Raw genomic sequence first — 16130 nt, 5'->3', positions numbered from 1 at the left:
CAATGTTATTCATAAAGAAAAATCACAGGCTTGGTTTGGTGGCAGAGGCGATCAGCCAGGTTTATTGTCAGCAAAGCACGGTACTTGCACCCTGGGCTGCAGGTCATAGGGACACTAACACATGTATGCCCATGACAAGGTAAAGGCTCAGTTGGCATAACAGGATGCTGTCCCCTACGCTGATACAAAGATGCCTCTCCTGTGACTTCTCCTTTTATACATTGATGTGAACAAGTTACATATTACTTTCCATGTGTCATTACAATCCTGTATCGTGTACCTGCTCATTTGAACAAAACTTCCCCTCAGGTCAGGAATGTGCTTACTTGGTTAGCTAATATGTGGTGTGTTGCTATTCTGCCAAGGGCAGGCCTACTTTGGTTCACCTCCTTTGGTTCATACTGTTCTTCATGCCCCAGCAAGGCCACACACAGTAGTGACTGTGTCCCACAGTATGACGCTGAGATCTTCAAGGCCAAACAGGCTGGCTGTAAATGTGTGCTGTGTGGTCCACAGGACGAATGGCGTTACCTCCTGTCTGGAGGTGCCATTAAAACGATGAGAGAGAACCCAGCTCCCGAGTGGCTATATGAGAGAGCGTGGGGTGACATCTTGGCCTTAAGCAACCTGAAGAATTTCTCCAGCTTTATGGATGATTTTGTGGACAATATCCAGGAGTTCCGTGCAATTTTTGACAGTGCTGAGCCACACAGGTGAGTCCTTCACCCCTTAACTGTGGATCTGAATTCTGATCTCTGCGTGGTGGGCAGTACAGACCCTTCTCCCACAATAATACAGCCATATAGCTTGGAAAAAGAATCACTAAAATCCAGGCACTGACCACACGTGATCTCAGAAAATCCTGGTGCATATTCAGGTGGCTTTAAGAGAGTTGTTTTCCTTGGGCTGATGTATTTGGCATCTGTTTCCATCCCCAGAGAGTAACCCAAAGTCAGCGTGTGATTCTCTTGCAGAGAGCCCCTGCCTGGGAAGTGGGACAGCGAGTTGGACTCCTTCCAGAAGCTGCTGCCCCTACGCTGCCTGCGAGGGGATAAGGTCACCAACGCCATGCAGGACTTTGTGGCCATGAATCTGGACCAGCGCTTTATCGAACCACAGGTAACTGGCCAAGATAATGCCATGGCAGAAGGCATTTCCATTGAGAATTGATGGGAATGATGCAAATGGACTGCACGTTGCCCATGATCGCCCCAGCCAGGCTAGGGGCAGGTGCTGATTTAGCTTTAAATGGATGCTTTACAATATCTCTCATTTAGATAATGCCTAGCTCTTATACAGCACTTTTCATCAGTAGGTCTCAAAACCCTTTGTAAAGCAGGTCAGTCTCATTATCTCCATTTTGCAGATGGGTAAACTGAGGCATTGAGCAGTGAAGTGACTTGGCCAAGGTCGACAGGCCAGTGGCAGAGCCAGGCAAAGAATCCAGGCCTCCTGAGTCCCAGTCCAATGCTCTATCCACCAGCCGCACTGTCTGTACTCACTGAGTGAGTACTGGGTGGTGATGGATCCACTCACTGCCCTTTAACCTCAGAATTACTCTTAATCTGGAACTGAAAACCATACACTGAAAACTACCCAGTAGGATCAAAGGCAGAGAGGAGGCATGGCTGGAGGTTACAGCGGAGGTTAGGGACGCAGAAGGCCTAGATTCTGTTCTCTACTTTGCTCTGAGAACTTGATCACACCACTGGAACGATATGTGCCATCTGGAAAAGGTAAGTACTTGCCAGCCTTTTGAAAGCCATTTGAGAGAGGTGGGTGAAAGATGCCATAGGAATGTAAAGCAAGCATCGTCATCAACATTGTGCAGAGCAGAGTTTTCCAATGTAGCATCCATAATAGATCACTTGGAAGTGCAAAGCAGCATTTAGGCATGTACAGTCTTGTCTACACTAGAAAGCTGTACTGCTTTAACTATACCAGGATAATGAAAGTGGCACACCCCCCCCAGTGTGGTTGCATTTATACCATTATGAAGTTACTTTATACTATATCTGTTCTCATATGGGAAAGGAAATAACCTATACAGCTACAAGGCTTCTTCATACCAATATAGCTGCATCCATACTATGGGTCGTGCTGAGCTAACTTAAGGTACATCTACAATTATGGCTGTGCGTAGAGTAGAGACACTGCATGCCCAGCTAACGCAGGTACAGATAGCAGTGTAGGCAGTGAGGCCCAGCTTAGGCGAGTAGAGGAGAGTATGTACTCGATATAGCTTTCTACGCACCCAGCAGCACCTTCCCCATCTACACTGCTATTGTTAGCAGTGTAGTGTCCCACTGCCAGAGCCTTTCTCCTCTGCCTCCCCGCTGCTGGAGGCTTTCATTGCAGTGTGCAGCTACACGTGTCGTACCTGCACGCTATAGGTTGCCAGAAGCATAGACATAGCCTATATCTGTAAACAATCGTACCCCTAGCTGCCCTAGTTACACCAGGACAACTTTCTGATGTAGAGCAGGTCTCGGTAACCAGTTTATGCACCTGAATGCCAGTCAGCAACCAAAGGTGGGATTTTAACATCTTGTGAGAAGTATCCCCATATTTACAAATTGGGCCCCCAGTGTCAAAGCCCTGGCAGAGCCGGGGTAGCAGGCTAAGAAGCAGTCTTTACATATCGTCTGCTTGCCAGTTTTAACATGGAGCAGTTCAAACCACCCTTTCGAGAGCATTCTGTAAAGAAAATGCAGGAATTCCCATTTGTCAGCTAATGGCTTCCGTTTGATTAGGGTAAAAGGGACGTGTCTGGGCAGAAGTGTGTGGCTAGCTGTCTGCCTGCCAAATGCTCCATTTTAAACCAGTTACACATAGGGCCACAATCTTCAAATATGGCTGCCCAGAGTCAGGCACCTAAATCCACATACAAGGGGCTGGATTTTCAGAGAGGCTTCAGTGGTGGTACCAAGCAGTGATTCATTGGAGGCAACAGAAGGAGGAGATCAATGGCTCCTGGAGCACATGGTGGTGGAAGACATTGCCCACAGGGTGAGTGAGAGTGACTGATGCAGGGAAAGGAGGAAGGAGTTAGAATGGATAAATAAGGAAGGGAAGGGGACCAATGCTCTCATCCAAAACCCACCACAATCAATGGAGAGACTCCCTTTGGCTTCCTTAAGCTTTGAATCAGGCCCCCAGGGATACAGTGGCAAATAGGTTAAAAAAGGAGGTAGTGAAGGCCTCTGCACTGGGACTCCTGAAGCATTATCTGGGTCGAAGACCTGTCTCTAGAACAGATTATTTCCACTCATCAGGCTGACTGTGATTCCTGAGGACAGACATGACAGTGAACATAGGGGTAGAGGCAGCCACTGGACCTGAGAGAATGCCTTCTCCCTTTGCTTGCCCTCCCCAGTGCAGGTCATCCGATATTACTCTGAGTGAGCAGTCTTCCTGTCTTTCAGACTTCAGATCTCACTGCAGTGTTCAAAGAGTCCACCTCTACTACGCCTTTGATATTTGTGCTCTCACCTGGGACAGACCCAGCTGCTGATCTCTACAAATTTGCTGAAGAAATGAAGTTCTCCAAGAAGCTGTCGGCTATTTCCCTGGGCCAGGGTCAGGTAATTCACTGGTTCCACTTCACTCATTCAGAGCAATACAAGCATCTCAGTACACAAGGGTTTACTCACGTAGCTCCAGGAAATCCAAATCCTAGCCCACCATTTTGAAAACGCCCCCTTTGGGTCCCAGCCGGGCGCAGAAGTTCCTAGTGGCTTGAGGATTTCATTCAGCAGCGACATCCACTCGCATTTCTTCAGTGGCTTAGAAATGCCTCTAGTTGGACGTTTGTAGTTTCTCTCTCCAGTTTCTCTTTTGGAGCAGAATTTTTTTGTTTAAACCTTCATTATAAAAGCACGTGGAAAGCAAAACTAACTTCAGGCATAGACTTAACTGTGGGCTATGTCCCTCTTATACTGTTGAGATGCTTTTCTGAGACACTGGTTTGGTTGGAATTTTGCCATTTGGTTTGTGCGGGCATCAAACCAACTGTTGAGTGGAAAAGTAGCTTAAATGGTTTGAATGTCTTTTGAGCACTGATGTCACATGCAGTCATTCTAACAAACAATATGGCATATAGTAGGTATGGTAAAGTTGGGGGATTTTGGTTTTCTTCCTTAGGGTCCCCGAGCCGAGGCTATGATGCGAAGTGCTATGGAACGTGGGAAGTGGGTCTTCTTCCAAAACTGCCACTTAGCCCCAAGCTGGATGCCTTCGCTGGAGAGACTCATTGAGAGCATCAATCCTGACAAGGTTACACAAACACACACATGGATTTCTCCTTGAATCTCAGCCTCGTGTTTTATTCCACAGCTTTACCCAGCTTCCTCTGCTCTGGACCAGGAAGGAGACTCTCTTTTCCTGTAATCTCTTTTCCCACACCCATTCAGTGTGGGCAGGGTTAGTTGCCTATTTGGTAGGATGTGGCTCACGAGTCCCATGATGCACTGCTGCCCTGTGGACACCTCCTCCTCCAGCCCAGTGTTAACAATTCTTAACACTTACCTTTTCATATATCAACTCAATGACATCACTTCGATGGCACTATAATTGCTTCTCCTCTACCAGTCCAGTTAAGTACGCTCCCTCCGTTATCATCTTCCCAGTTCCACCCGCTGTTTCCATCCCTCTGATGGAATATTGCACTGGGGTCCTGGTCACTCCATTTGCCTTGTGTTAGGAGCCATCACCCCTTTACTGCCATAATCACTCACTGACATTTCCAGCCTGGGGTGAGATTGAAGCTTCTATGTTACACCTCTTACGGCAGTTACAGATGTGGGAGGAATGATGGTCAGTCCTTGTCACTCTAGAGCTCTCTTCAGAGAGCCTCCCCAATGACAAAGAGCTGCCTGGGCTGGCTAGAGAGTGGATAGTAGCTTATAACACTAGAAGGAGCACAATAGCAGGAGGCCCATGTCCAGTGGAAGAGCCTCCAGTGGATCTGTTAGTCTACAAGCCTGGCCCCATTTTGGGCACTAAGGGGAAACACAGCATCTAGAAAAATGTCATTGTTACCACGTTAGGCACATATCCGGTGGTCATCACCAAGGGGGCGGTAGGTGCTGGAAGCAGTTTTTCTATGTCACGTAATGTTTAAACGTTATCAGGCATCCAATCTGAAAAGAATAATAAAATCACAGAAAGGACCATCACTCATAGAAACATAGCTTAATTTTGAGCAAAATGAGCAGGAAGCTTAATTGATAATGCAACTATATACTCAAAATAGTACAGTTTTGGAAAGTTTGGGAAATATTTAGCCCTGGTGATACATTTTATGCATTTTCCTGTACTTTTGTGTCATTGGTTATGGCAATATGAGCTTGTTTCTACCATGTAATACATCAAAATATTTGCCATTGTTTGTAGAGTGGACTGATTTGAGAAAAAAATTCTGTCTGCGATTTTTAGGAAGCTGTGCAGATAAGAAGACACCTACCCCCTAATATAAAACATATTTTTGCTCAGCCAGAGACAGGTCTAAAGCACACATGGTATAACTGTAATTATCTGCTTACTATCACTGAATGCAGCATACCATGTAAACTACTTATATAACAGAAATGACTCTTAGTAGAAGGACTGTAGAATGTCTTGTATAAATATAGCATCTGAATAACAAAATATAACCATACATTCTTATATAACCCTACATCTAACTATGAGCTACTGAATCTCTAGTGCAACACCCCCTCGAGTTATATTTACTCACAAAAGTAGCCACACTAATTGGCAGATAGTTGAAACATTTCTACTCCCCCACAGAATCTGTGCCCAGTGCATTCAATACTCTGTTGCTACTCTCATCACTCACAGTTGCATACATCGGAGCACACCAAGTCTTCCTGCGGCATTTGCATCTCCTTGTTGCACAGGTACTCTCAAAGCCATGTTGCACAAAGACAAGGATGACTTCTGGAGCAGGTGGCAGCACCGTCGTTTTAGGAACAAGATGTCCTGTGCTATCTATCCCCCATCCATTGTTGACAGGGGACACTTGAATATACATAACTGTATATATGACTGATAAATTGCATGTTCCAAGAGCTGCCTGACAGAGGCCATTGTTGGTGGCAGTTTCTCACTTGTTTTGTTTTTCTGAGCAAACAGCTCATACCCACCTTATCCAGAGATGCTTGCTTCTTACCACAGTATAGTACTGTTACCAGTGAGCCATAGTTGGGTTGGACTGCAGTTACCCACCTTCAAATCTTGCTCGTGATACTGAGCAGGGACTACTTGATTCACCCACTGCTTGGTTCTTCATTAACGCTCTCTAGTTAGGTCAGGTCTGTCCATGTCATGAATTCAAAGTAGTAGTCCTAATTTGTGAAGCCATCAACAGGCGGAGATATAGCTACCTCCTAGACTGTTGTATCATCTTTGATGTCTGACTGAGTCTGAGTGTTTCTGCTCTTTGCCCTCAAACGGCTCACACTTGATACAGAAAAACTGCACCACTTCCAGCAGCTACAGCCACCCTGGTGATGACCACCAGAGATGTGCCCGCCATGTGACAGCAATAGAATTGTTCTAGCTGATGGATTACCCTACCTCATTAATAAAACCCATTTTAAAACCTGGCAGGCAGATTATTGCATTGTATTAGAACTTTGGGAGATAACAATGTGCCACACATCTTGGTATCTAACTGGGATAGGTCTGCTCGTCAACAGAAAAGCCTTTCATGGGGCTGGGTAGTTGAGCAGGCATCTCTGCTGAAAGAGTTTCCAGTGGTTCTGAGTACAGGGGATCTGAGGAGAAAGGGATCCCTCTGGAGAGGTTTGTTCCATCTGAGTTGGGAAGAGCATTGCCTGGTAGTGAGGGAGGAGGACCTCCAGTTAAGAAGGCTTCCACTTAACTTCCTTAGTAAACAGGTATCTTAAACTTAACCTCAGTGCACTTACGGTCCCTTCAATTTGTCTAGGTGCACCGTGACTTTCGCCTTTGGCTCACCAGTTTACCCAGTAACCAGTTCCCAGTGTCCATCCTCCAGAATGGCTCCAAGATGACCATTGAGCCCCCACGAGGGGTCAAGGCCAATCTGCTGAAGTCCTACATTAGCCTGAGTGATGACTTCCTGAATTCATGCTCCAAGGTAAGAACCACAAACTTTCCCCCAGCTCTCTGCCTTGACCACCAGGCTAGACTCGTTCTTCCTGCTACCATTGGATCACCGAGGAGCACACTGGTTTTGTAGGGCCTTACAGGCTGAGTATCCCTCTCCTGGCATGGAACCTCGGGAATATGGGTTCCGTCACATATTTCAAAAAGCAGGAACTGGAATTGCCTCTGGGGCCGCCTATTGGAAATATTGTGGCCTACCTTTTCGAACTTGGATGTCTAAAATTCACCCTCATATCCTTATGTAGAATCATAACTTTAGACACTCAAGTTTGAAAATGTTGGCCCATGACTTTCCAAAATGGCATAGCCGGAGCCAATATTCCATACCTTTGGGCTGGGCTCCTTGTTAGCCTTCTGAAATCAGCAGGTTGGGCACTTCAGCTTTCCACCTGCTGATGGGCCTAAGAGCATACATATCTCATCCAAAAAGTGGAAGCCAACCGCTGGTCAAATACTATTTGCTCCTCTTATTGTCCCCATGTCCTGTAGATCTCAGAGTTTAAGGCCTTGCTGCTGTCACTTTGCCTGTTCCATGGAAATGCCCTGGAGCGGCGGAAGTTTGGGCCACTGGGGTTCAATATCCCATATGAGTTCACCGATGGAGACCTCCGCATCTGCATCAGCCAGCTAAAGATGTTCTTGGACGAATATGCAGACATCCCGTACAAGGTGGGAATGGAGAGCTGGTCTGCCTTACCTCTGAATGGGTGCTGGAGAGGTTGCTGGTGCATAAGGAGGCTGCATGTACTCTGTTGTGAGTGCGGGAACCCTACACAGCTGGGAAAGTCCATGGAAGCAGTAGAGGGTGTGATAACGGAGGGGTGGAGGGCAGCATTGAAGGTGTCTGGAGACAACCTAGGAGACGTTGGTTAGAAAACTAGGATTTCAGAAGCTCGATCTGTCTGTGTGTTCAGGCACATCCCCTCTGACTGTTGTGGAAACTTGCATGGAATTCTTTGCAGTCTCACACAAATCCAGCAGCAGCAAAATATACAAGCACTGATCTGTCCTGCAGAACCTGCGTGGAATATCATAACTCCCATTCCATGGGCCTCTGCCCATACTTTGGCCATCCCTAGGCTTCTGGTGGGCCCCTATGTTCGCCATGGAGACCAGAGGACTGGAGTGCCCCTGAAATGATTGCCCTACACCCACAATTCCAAAAACCATATACATTTAGAGATATTGCATGCAGTAGACTACATTCCTACCATTGCAGGCTTGTTCCCAGCAGTAATTTCCCTCATGCTATGGACTAGAATTTATAACAGACCATGCAGCGAGACAAACTTTCCCAAAGATTTACCAAGTCATCCTTCATTTCCTTTCTTGCTGAGATTCAAGTTCATGTCCCAGCTTGACATTTGCAACTAGTTCTTTGGGGTAGGATGTTGCTTCTAAAGTAACACTGTCCTTTGCAGGTTCTGAAGTATACAGCTGGTGAGATCAATTATGGAGGCCGAGTGACAGATGATTGGGACAGGCGTTGCATCATGAATATATTAGAAGATTTCTACAAGCCGGAAGTTCTAACTGAGGATTTTGCTTATTCCGAGTCAGGGATCTACAGACAGATCAGCACCACCTATGATCTTAATGTAAGTACTCAGCTCGTAAACCCACATGTTCTCCTAGCCACACAGGCACAGAGCAGAATGCTAAATAGAACCTGGGGACTCCAAATGTGAGATCATCTTCTGGAAGAATGTGATATTGTCACAGTGAATTATCAGAAAGTACAAGGTAATAAAAGCCTGCAAATCTTCCGCTTTTATCTGACTCTGTACCTGCATCTCACAGCAAGAGAGTCAACGTAGATTGTAAGCTCCGTGAGGCAGGGCTGTCTTTGTCTGTGTTTGTACAGCACCTAGCACATTGGGCTCCTAGGCACTACCATCATACAAATAATAATGATGTAAAAGTATGTCCAGCTGCACAATAGAAGACTTTTTATTGATGACTTCTGGTGGCAATAGAAGTGACATGAGTGATTCTGCAGTAGCTTGTAGCTGTTGTCAGAATCCCCAAAGTAAAACTCTACCCTTATAATATGTAGTTTGAGTATAGATTATTATCTAGACTAATACCACCAGAAGTGGACACAGAGGTGGAACCCTTACCAGCATTAGCCTACTGATTTTGACACTTGCTTGTCTGTCTTTATGAGTGTAAGCAGTGGTGGTGTAGCCGGGTCGGTCCCAGGATATTAAAGAGACTGAGTTAAGTGATATCTTTATTGGACCCACTCTGTTGGGGAGAGAGACAGAGCTCTTCATGGCTCGACAGCTGGTCTCTCTCCCCAGCAGAAGTTGGTCCAATAAAAAATACCTCACCCACCTTGTCTCTTTAATGAGTGTATGTGCTGCTTCTCCAGATTGCTGCCCTCACATCCCTTCTCCTTTAGTGCGTAGCTGAGCTCCACCCCACATACGCCATTCTCCTCAGCTTCCCGCCCAGGTCAGCCCTTCATCACTCTTGTTACCATTCTCTGACTCCTTTCCCGTCCCCTTTCTGGTGCTGGGGCATCCCAAACTAGCCACGTCTGACAACATTCTGTTGGTGCATCATCGTGTAAGATACGAGGCTGTATAAAAGCCAGGAAATCCAAAGGTTCTCAAACAGGCATGTGTCGTATTCCTCTCCTCTTTCAAACTCTGCTGGGCCAATAACCATCAGAATATAACCATGCTGTTTCTCCCTCCTCCCTCCCAATGCACACTCCCCACCTCAAATCTACCTATTTGGCTGATTTCACCCTAGGGGTACATCCAATACATCAAGAGTCTGCCACTCAATGACATCCCAGAGATATTTGGCTTACATGACAACGCCAACATAACCTTTGCTCAGAACGAGACCTTTGCCCTGCTCGGGGCCATCATTCAGCTGCAGCCAAAGACATCCACCTCAGGAGGCCGCGGCAGGGAGGAGGTATGTAGCCACAGTGGCTGAGCATGCCACATGCTCAGTGTAACATACACTGCTCAGTGGTTTGAATTGCTACGTGGGACAGAGAAAGGTAAAGCCTGCCCTCCACTGATTACTGCTGCCTACTACAGCCATATTCCCTCTAGCTAGATTTTACAAGGCAATCAGGATCGGGTCTAGTCAGTCCTTGGAGGGAAGGTCCTTCGCTCCTGCTCCCCAAGGATAACCCTGGAGCTACAAGATGTGCTATTAGTGAGTCAGTAGCTGGCACTCTTTTCCCTGACTCAGGACTGAAGGTAGGGTGCTCTGCAGCTGGAGGTAGCATTCACAGACAATAAAATAGTGGCCTGACCCCTTCTGCTCATTAAAAATCACACAGCATTTTGCGCAGGGGCATTAGCCTTTGTGTCCTGGTCTGGGGACATGAAACTCCCTTGGTACTGTTCTTCATGTCCTGACTGGAATAGTTGCACAGCATTGCTGAGCACTGCTAAAGCATTGTTGCCTCCCATTCCCAAAGACATGGGGGAGGCACTTCCTGTTCTGGGATCATGTAGGGATTGTGTACGTGGAGTGAAAGCAGCTCTGGGATGGTGAGCAGTGTTGATTATAGGGATGGAATATAGTTCCCTTCCCATTACACCCTTACTGGGAATGAGATTCCCTAAAAGATCTGGCAGGAAGCTGGGCAGTCGTGTAACAACTGATTTGGAGTTAGCACTTCCTGTGGGGTTAGTGCACTGTATTTTGACAAGAAAACGTCCTTTCCTACACACAGCTGTGGTATCAATTCAGCCAGGTGAGTCTTTGCCACCTCCTGGTGGATGAGAGAACAAAATAATAAAAGGAGCTAAATACGTAGGCCCAAATCCTCAAAGGTATGTAGGTACCTAGCTCTAGACATGAAGAAGAGCTCTGTGAAGCTTGAAAACGTGTCTCTCTGACCAACAGAAGCAGGTCCAATAAAAGATATTCCCTCCCCCACCTTAAGTCGCTCAGTGTCTCAAGTCGCTCTTGGCAGCAATCATTTCCTTTGCATGTGGTTTATCACCACCAATACTTTGCCTTCATTTCCCCAATAAGCCTGTCCATTGAGCTCCCCAAGGAGTCCCCTCAAGGATGACCTCTAGAGCATGTCAGGGAGAGGCCTTTACTTCGCAACTCAAGAATTCCCCCCTCAGGGAGCATTTTTTGGAGGAAATAACCAGCAGCAAAGTTACTGTTAACCCTATGTGTAAGTTTGGCCCCAGGGAACAGAAGTGATTCATTTCCCCTTTGACCTTGGTCAGGCTCGTTCCTTCTGCTGCCCAGTTAAGAACGCAGCTGCCTCTGAAGTTCTCTACCCAGAAGCCATTTCCAGAGCAGCTTCTCATGCCTTGTTCCATCTGCTTTATAGCTTGTAGAGGAGGTGTCAAAGGACATCTTGAAGAAGGTCCCTGATCCCATTAACCTGCAGGAGGTGATGCTGAAATACCCGGTGCTGTACGAGGAGTCCATGAACACAGTGCTGGTGCAGGAGGTGATCAGGTAAAGCTCTTACTCACACCCAGCCTTCCAGTCTGCAGGTCCATACCTCCTCTTCAGAACCACTAGAGGAACTGGCACGTGAGCTTCTGCCCCCAGTGGGAAAGGAAATGGCTATGCAGGCTCTCAGAGCAGCTATTGCTGGAGAGGGGAAAAGCAGCAACTTAGCCGCTTTTCAGCTGGTCCTCGTGGAAGGTACCAAGTGCCTCTTGCACCACATGTGGTGGGACTGGAGTTCCGGCTTTGATTAGGTTCAAATGTTGCCTTAGTAACAACAGATCGGGCCTACAGCCTTAAAATCCCACCTGTCCTGCAGAGATCGAGCATCTTTTCAATACAGGAACTCCAGGTTATTCAGTGGAATTCATCCTGCAGTTGAAGTTTGAAGATTCCAAGACATAAAAGAACCCCATAGACAAGAGGTGTCATTTATCGGAAAGAACTTACTACAAGTTCCCATTGTTAGCTAAGCATTCTAGTAGGGTCAGAGTTTAGAGACATTTTCCATGCTCTTCAAAAGTCTCCCTGGGTTGGGGCTGCAGGCCAGAAGGCCACACTCCAGTAGGACTAAAGTCATGCAGCACATCAGAAGGGCGTTGTTTTTATGCATTGATGGCCTCATTCCTCAGAATTGGAAGATCTCAGCTAGTGTTCATAAATCACAGTCTTGGATTGCTCTGCTCCTTCCCCAGAACTTCTGTCTTACTCATTGTTGCTCAGGTACAATCGGCTGCTGGAAGTAATTGCACTGACTCTGCAGGATTTGCTGAAAGCTCTCAAGGGCCTGGTGGTGATGTCCTCCCAGTTGGAGCTCATGGCCAACAGCTTGTTCAACAATATCGTTCCAGAGCTCTGGAACGCCAAGGTATGCATCCACCTGTCTGTTCAGGAGCATTGGCTCATCAGCTTTTGAACATCGCATGCATGGTCCTTCCTTCATGGTGAAGCAGCTCAGGGCTTGAACAAAGGAGACTTAAGAGCTGGCACAGGGGTCAATGAAACTAGAACTTCCCCATTAGAAGGATTCTTTTTCAGACACATACTGAAATGAATTAGTGGGTCTTATGCTAGTCCCCAGGGGGCTCTGAACCACACCCAAAAACCACCCCACAGTATGACATGCATACCTTGGGCTGAAAATGCAGACATGGGGTTGCAGGTCAAGATTGAGGTGCACGAGCAGAGCTCTACAAATAGGTTTGCAAGTCTGACTGCCCTTAGTCCATCTTAGGCAATTGCAGCTATTTCTCTACTAAGTCCCACATTTACCTCTTAAGAACATAAGAACAGCCCTACTGGGTCAGACCAAAGGTCCATCTAGCCCAGTATCCTGTCTTCCGACAGTGGCCAAGGCCAGGTGCCCCAGAGGGAATGAACAGAACAAGTGATCCATCCCGTCGCCCATTCCCAGCTTCTGGCTAACAGAGGTTAGGGACACCATCCCTGCCTATCCTGGCTAATAGCCATTGATGGACCTATGCTCCATTAATTTAACTAGTTCTCTTTTGAATCCTGTTATAGTCTTGGCCTTCACAACATCCTCTGGCAAAGAGTTCCACAGGTTGACTGTGCGTTGTGTGAAGAAATACTTCCTTTTGTTTGTTTTAAACCTGCTGCCTATTAATTTCATTTAGTGACCCCTAGTTCTTGTGTTATGAGAAGGAGTAAATACACTTCCTTATTTACTTTCTCCACACCAGTCATGATTTTATAGACCTCAATCATATCTGCCCTTAGTTGTCTCTTTTCCAAGCTGAAAAGTTCCAATCTTCTTTCTCCTCACAGAAGCTGTTCCATACCCCTAATCATTTTTGTTGCCCTTTTCTGAACCTTTTCCAATTCCGATATATGTTTTTGAGATGGGGCAACCACATCTACAGCAGTATTCAAGATGTGGGCATACCATGGATTTATATAGAGGCAACACGATATTTTCTGTCTTATTATCTATCCCTTTATTAATGATTCCCAACATTCGGTTCACTTTTTTGGCTGCTGCTGCACATTGAGTGGATGTTTTCGGAGAACTATCCGCAATGACTCCAAGATCTCTTTCTTGAGTGGTAACAGCTCATTTAGACCCCATCATTTTATATGTATAGTTGGGATTATGTTGTTCAGTGTGCATTACTTTGCATTTATCAACATTGAATTTCATCTGCCATTTTGTTGCCCAGTCACACAGTTTTGTGGGATCCCTTTGTAGCTCTTCACAATCTGCTTGGGACTTAACTATCTTGAGTAGTTTTGTATCAGCTGCAAATTTTGCCACCTCACTGTTTACCCCTTTTTACAGATCATTTATGAATATGTTGAATAGGACTGGGCCCAGTGCAGACCCCTGGGACACCACTATTTACCTCTCTCCATTCTGAAAATTTACCATTTATTCCTACCCTTAGTTTCCTATCGCTTAACCAGTAACTGATCCATGAGAGGACCTTCCCTCTTATACCATGACCACTTACTTTGCTTAAGAGCCTTTGCTGAGGGACCGTGTCAAAGGTAAATTTTCTGCCATGTTTTGAAAAGCATCAGGACTCTTTTATCTTGTGGTTCCCCATGGAAAGAACCCAAACCACCTAGAACCTTCAGCCCATCCTTCAGCACCTTGGCATTACTTATTATACTTGCCTGGAATTGTCTCAGCCCATCAGAGGGCAGGGATGCTCCCTAAATATCTGTGCACAATGGCATTGTTACTCAGATATGCAATTCCCTGCTGGGACAGGTTGTGGGAGTCTTATTTGCATAAAATCACTGTGCAGTCATTTCTCAGCCTGACACTATGTGAGTCCCTGCACTCCGATTGACTCGCACTAGCTGGAGGGCAGGGATTTGCATAATCACTGTGTAGTTGTTTCCTAAGAACTATACAGTGAATATGCAAATCTGTTTACTCTAAATGGAAACCGAAACCGAAACACTGCACCCCATGAGACACAGAAAGCGTCCAAATTGTTGTGGGGGGGTTAGTGGTGTGCACAGCCTAGACCCTGGCACAAAGGTCCACCTCCTAGCTTTTTTGAAGCAATCCCTTCCCTACCCCTACAGCACCTACCCCTACAGCAGCTGGTCTGGATGGGAAACGGCCTTTTTCAGTTGTTGTAAGACACCCCTTCCCCACTAGTCTCTTGTGGGTTGGTTGGCTGCAGAATACAAGCAGCAGGTGCAGCCTGTTACAGCTGGACGGGTGCCTAAACTAGCATGAAGATTCAGGACTGCACAAAGCACTCCCTTGTTGGTCTCCTCCTGCAGGCATATCCATCCCTGAAGCCCTTGGCCTCCTGGGTTAATGACCTGCTGCAGCGGATTGACTTCCTGCAGCGATGGATCACTAAGGGGATCCCACCTGTGTTCTGGATCAGTGGCTTCTTCTTCCCCCAAGCCTTTCTCACAGGGACGCTGCAGAACTTTGCCAGGAAATCAGTCATCTCCATCGACACCATTGCGTTTGACTTTCAGGTCAGTGACCCAGGGGCCATTACCTTGAATTGGTACTGGCTGGCTCTCCAGCAGTAGAAACCAAACTCAAGCAGAGTAGAGACTCACACCCCTTTGACGCCACTGCCTAACAGGTCAGCCACGGAGCACTACAATTGGGCGCATCCCATAGCCTGGAGCGCTCGCTGTAGACTGCCCTTTGCATACCACTCAGGCTACACTACGTTTAACTGACTTTTGGAAGTTAGGGCTCCAGCACGGGGGAAAGACCGCTCATCCGTCCCAACTAGCCTTGTTGGAAGAGCCCAGGGACAAATCCCAAACACGCGCCTCCAAAAGGCCTCACTCAGCATGCGGGCCCAAAAGCCTGACTAGACTCCTTGCTGAGAGCAAGGAGTGCCCCCACGTGGCAGTTATATATATGTGCACCCACATGGTCACACCCCTCCACTGCAGGGCCTGGTTTCAGAGCTACCGACTACTCACAGCTTCCATTGACTGCAGTGAGAGTTGTGCACGCTCCGTATGCCTGAAAATCTCAAGCAGGGGAGTCCCCTTGGGGCTGTTTCTGGCCACCATTTTCAGAGCCTTTTATGAATGGGACTGACTGGCTGGAACACAGCCCCTCCTGGGAAGCAGCACAGCTGTTAGAAGCAGGAGGTTTACACTAGTTCCTGGTGCTAGCTGGCGGCAGGGCAGGGTGGAGGGGAGGTGTGCTCAGTTAGGAATTGATCGCTGTCCTGATGTTTAGTGGTGAGCTTCTTGTGACATTCTGCTCTTCCTCGGGCCGTTAGGTGATGAGAGAGTCAGTGAGCGAGCTGACCCAGCGTCCCGCCGAGGGCTGTTATATTCAAGGCCTGTTTCTGGAAGGTGCTCGCTGGGATCCCCTCTCCTTTCAGGTAGCAGAGTCACGCCCCAAGGAGCTTTACACAGAGATGGCAGTGATCTGGCTCGTCCCTGTTCCCAACCGCAAACCTCCAACCACAGGCTTCTACCTGTGCCCAATCTACAAGACGCTCACTCGAGCAGGTAAGGAAACCAGGGAGGGCTCCCAAAGCATAAGCTGTGAGGGAACAGCACTA

General features: G+C 47.1%; 1 protein-coding gene across 1 annotated transcript in view; it reads left to right on the top strand.

Annotated features, from left to right (window-relative positions):
• Window positions 1-16130, top strand: part of DNAH1 (dynein axonemal heavy chain 1) — a 126979-nt gene that overhangs the window by 109777 nt on the left and 1072 nt on the right. The window contains exons 67-78 of the mRNA XM_074958318.1: window positions 517-713; window positions 975-1119; window positions 3426-3584; window positions 4144-4275; window positions 6953-7123; window positions 7642-7821; window positions 8574-8750; window positions 9913-10083; window positions 11477-11607; window positions 12325-12469; window positions 14863-15069; window positions 15843-16077. Coding sequence (XP_074814419.1) covers window positions 517-713; window positions 975-1119; window positions 3426-3584; window positions 4144-4275; window positions 6953-7123; window positions 7642-7821; window positions 8574-8750; window positions 9913-10083; window positions 11477-11607; window positions 12325-12469; window positions 14863-15069; window positions 15843-16077 — 2050 coding nt within the window. The remainder of the gene's footprint in view (window positions 1-516; window positions 714-974; window positions 1120-3425; window positions 3585-4143; window positions 4276-6952; window positions 7124-7641; window positions 7822-8573; window positions 8751-9912; window positions 10084-11476; window positions 11608-12324; window positions 12470-14862; window positions 15070-15842; window positions 16078-16130) is intronic.

Source organism: Natator depressus, chromosome 7 (genome assembly GCF_965152275.1).
Source record: "Natator depressus isolate rNatDep1 chromosome 7, rNatDep2.hap1, whole genome shotgun sequence".
In the NCBI taxonomy this organism is placed as follows: domain Eukaryota; kingdom Metazoa; phylum Chordata; order Testudines; family Cheloniidae; genus Natator; species Natator depressus.
This window is presented reverse-complemented; position numbering and strand designations above follow the sequence as displayed.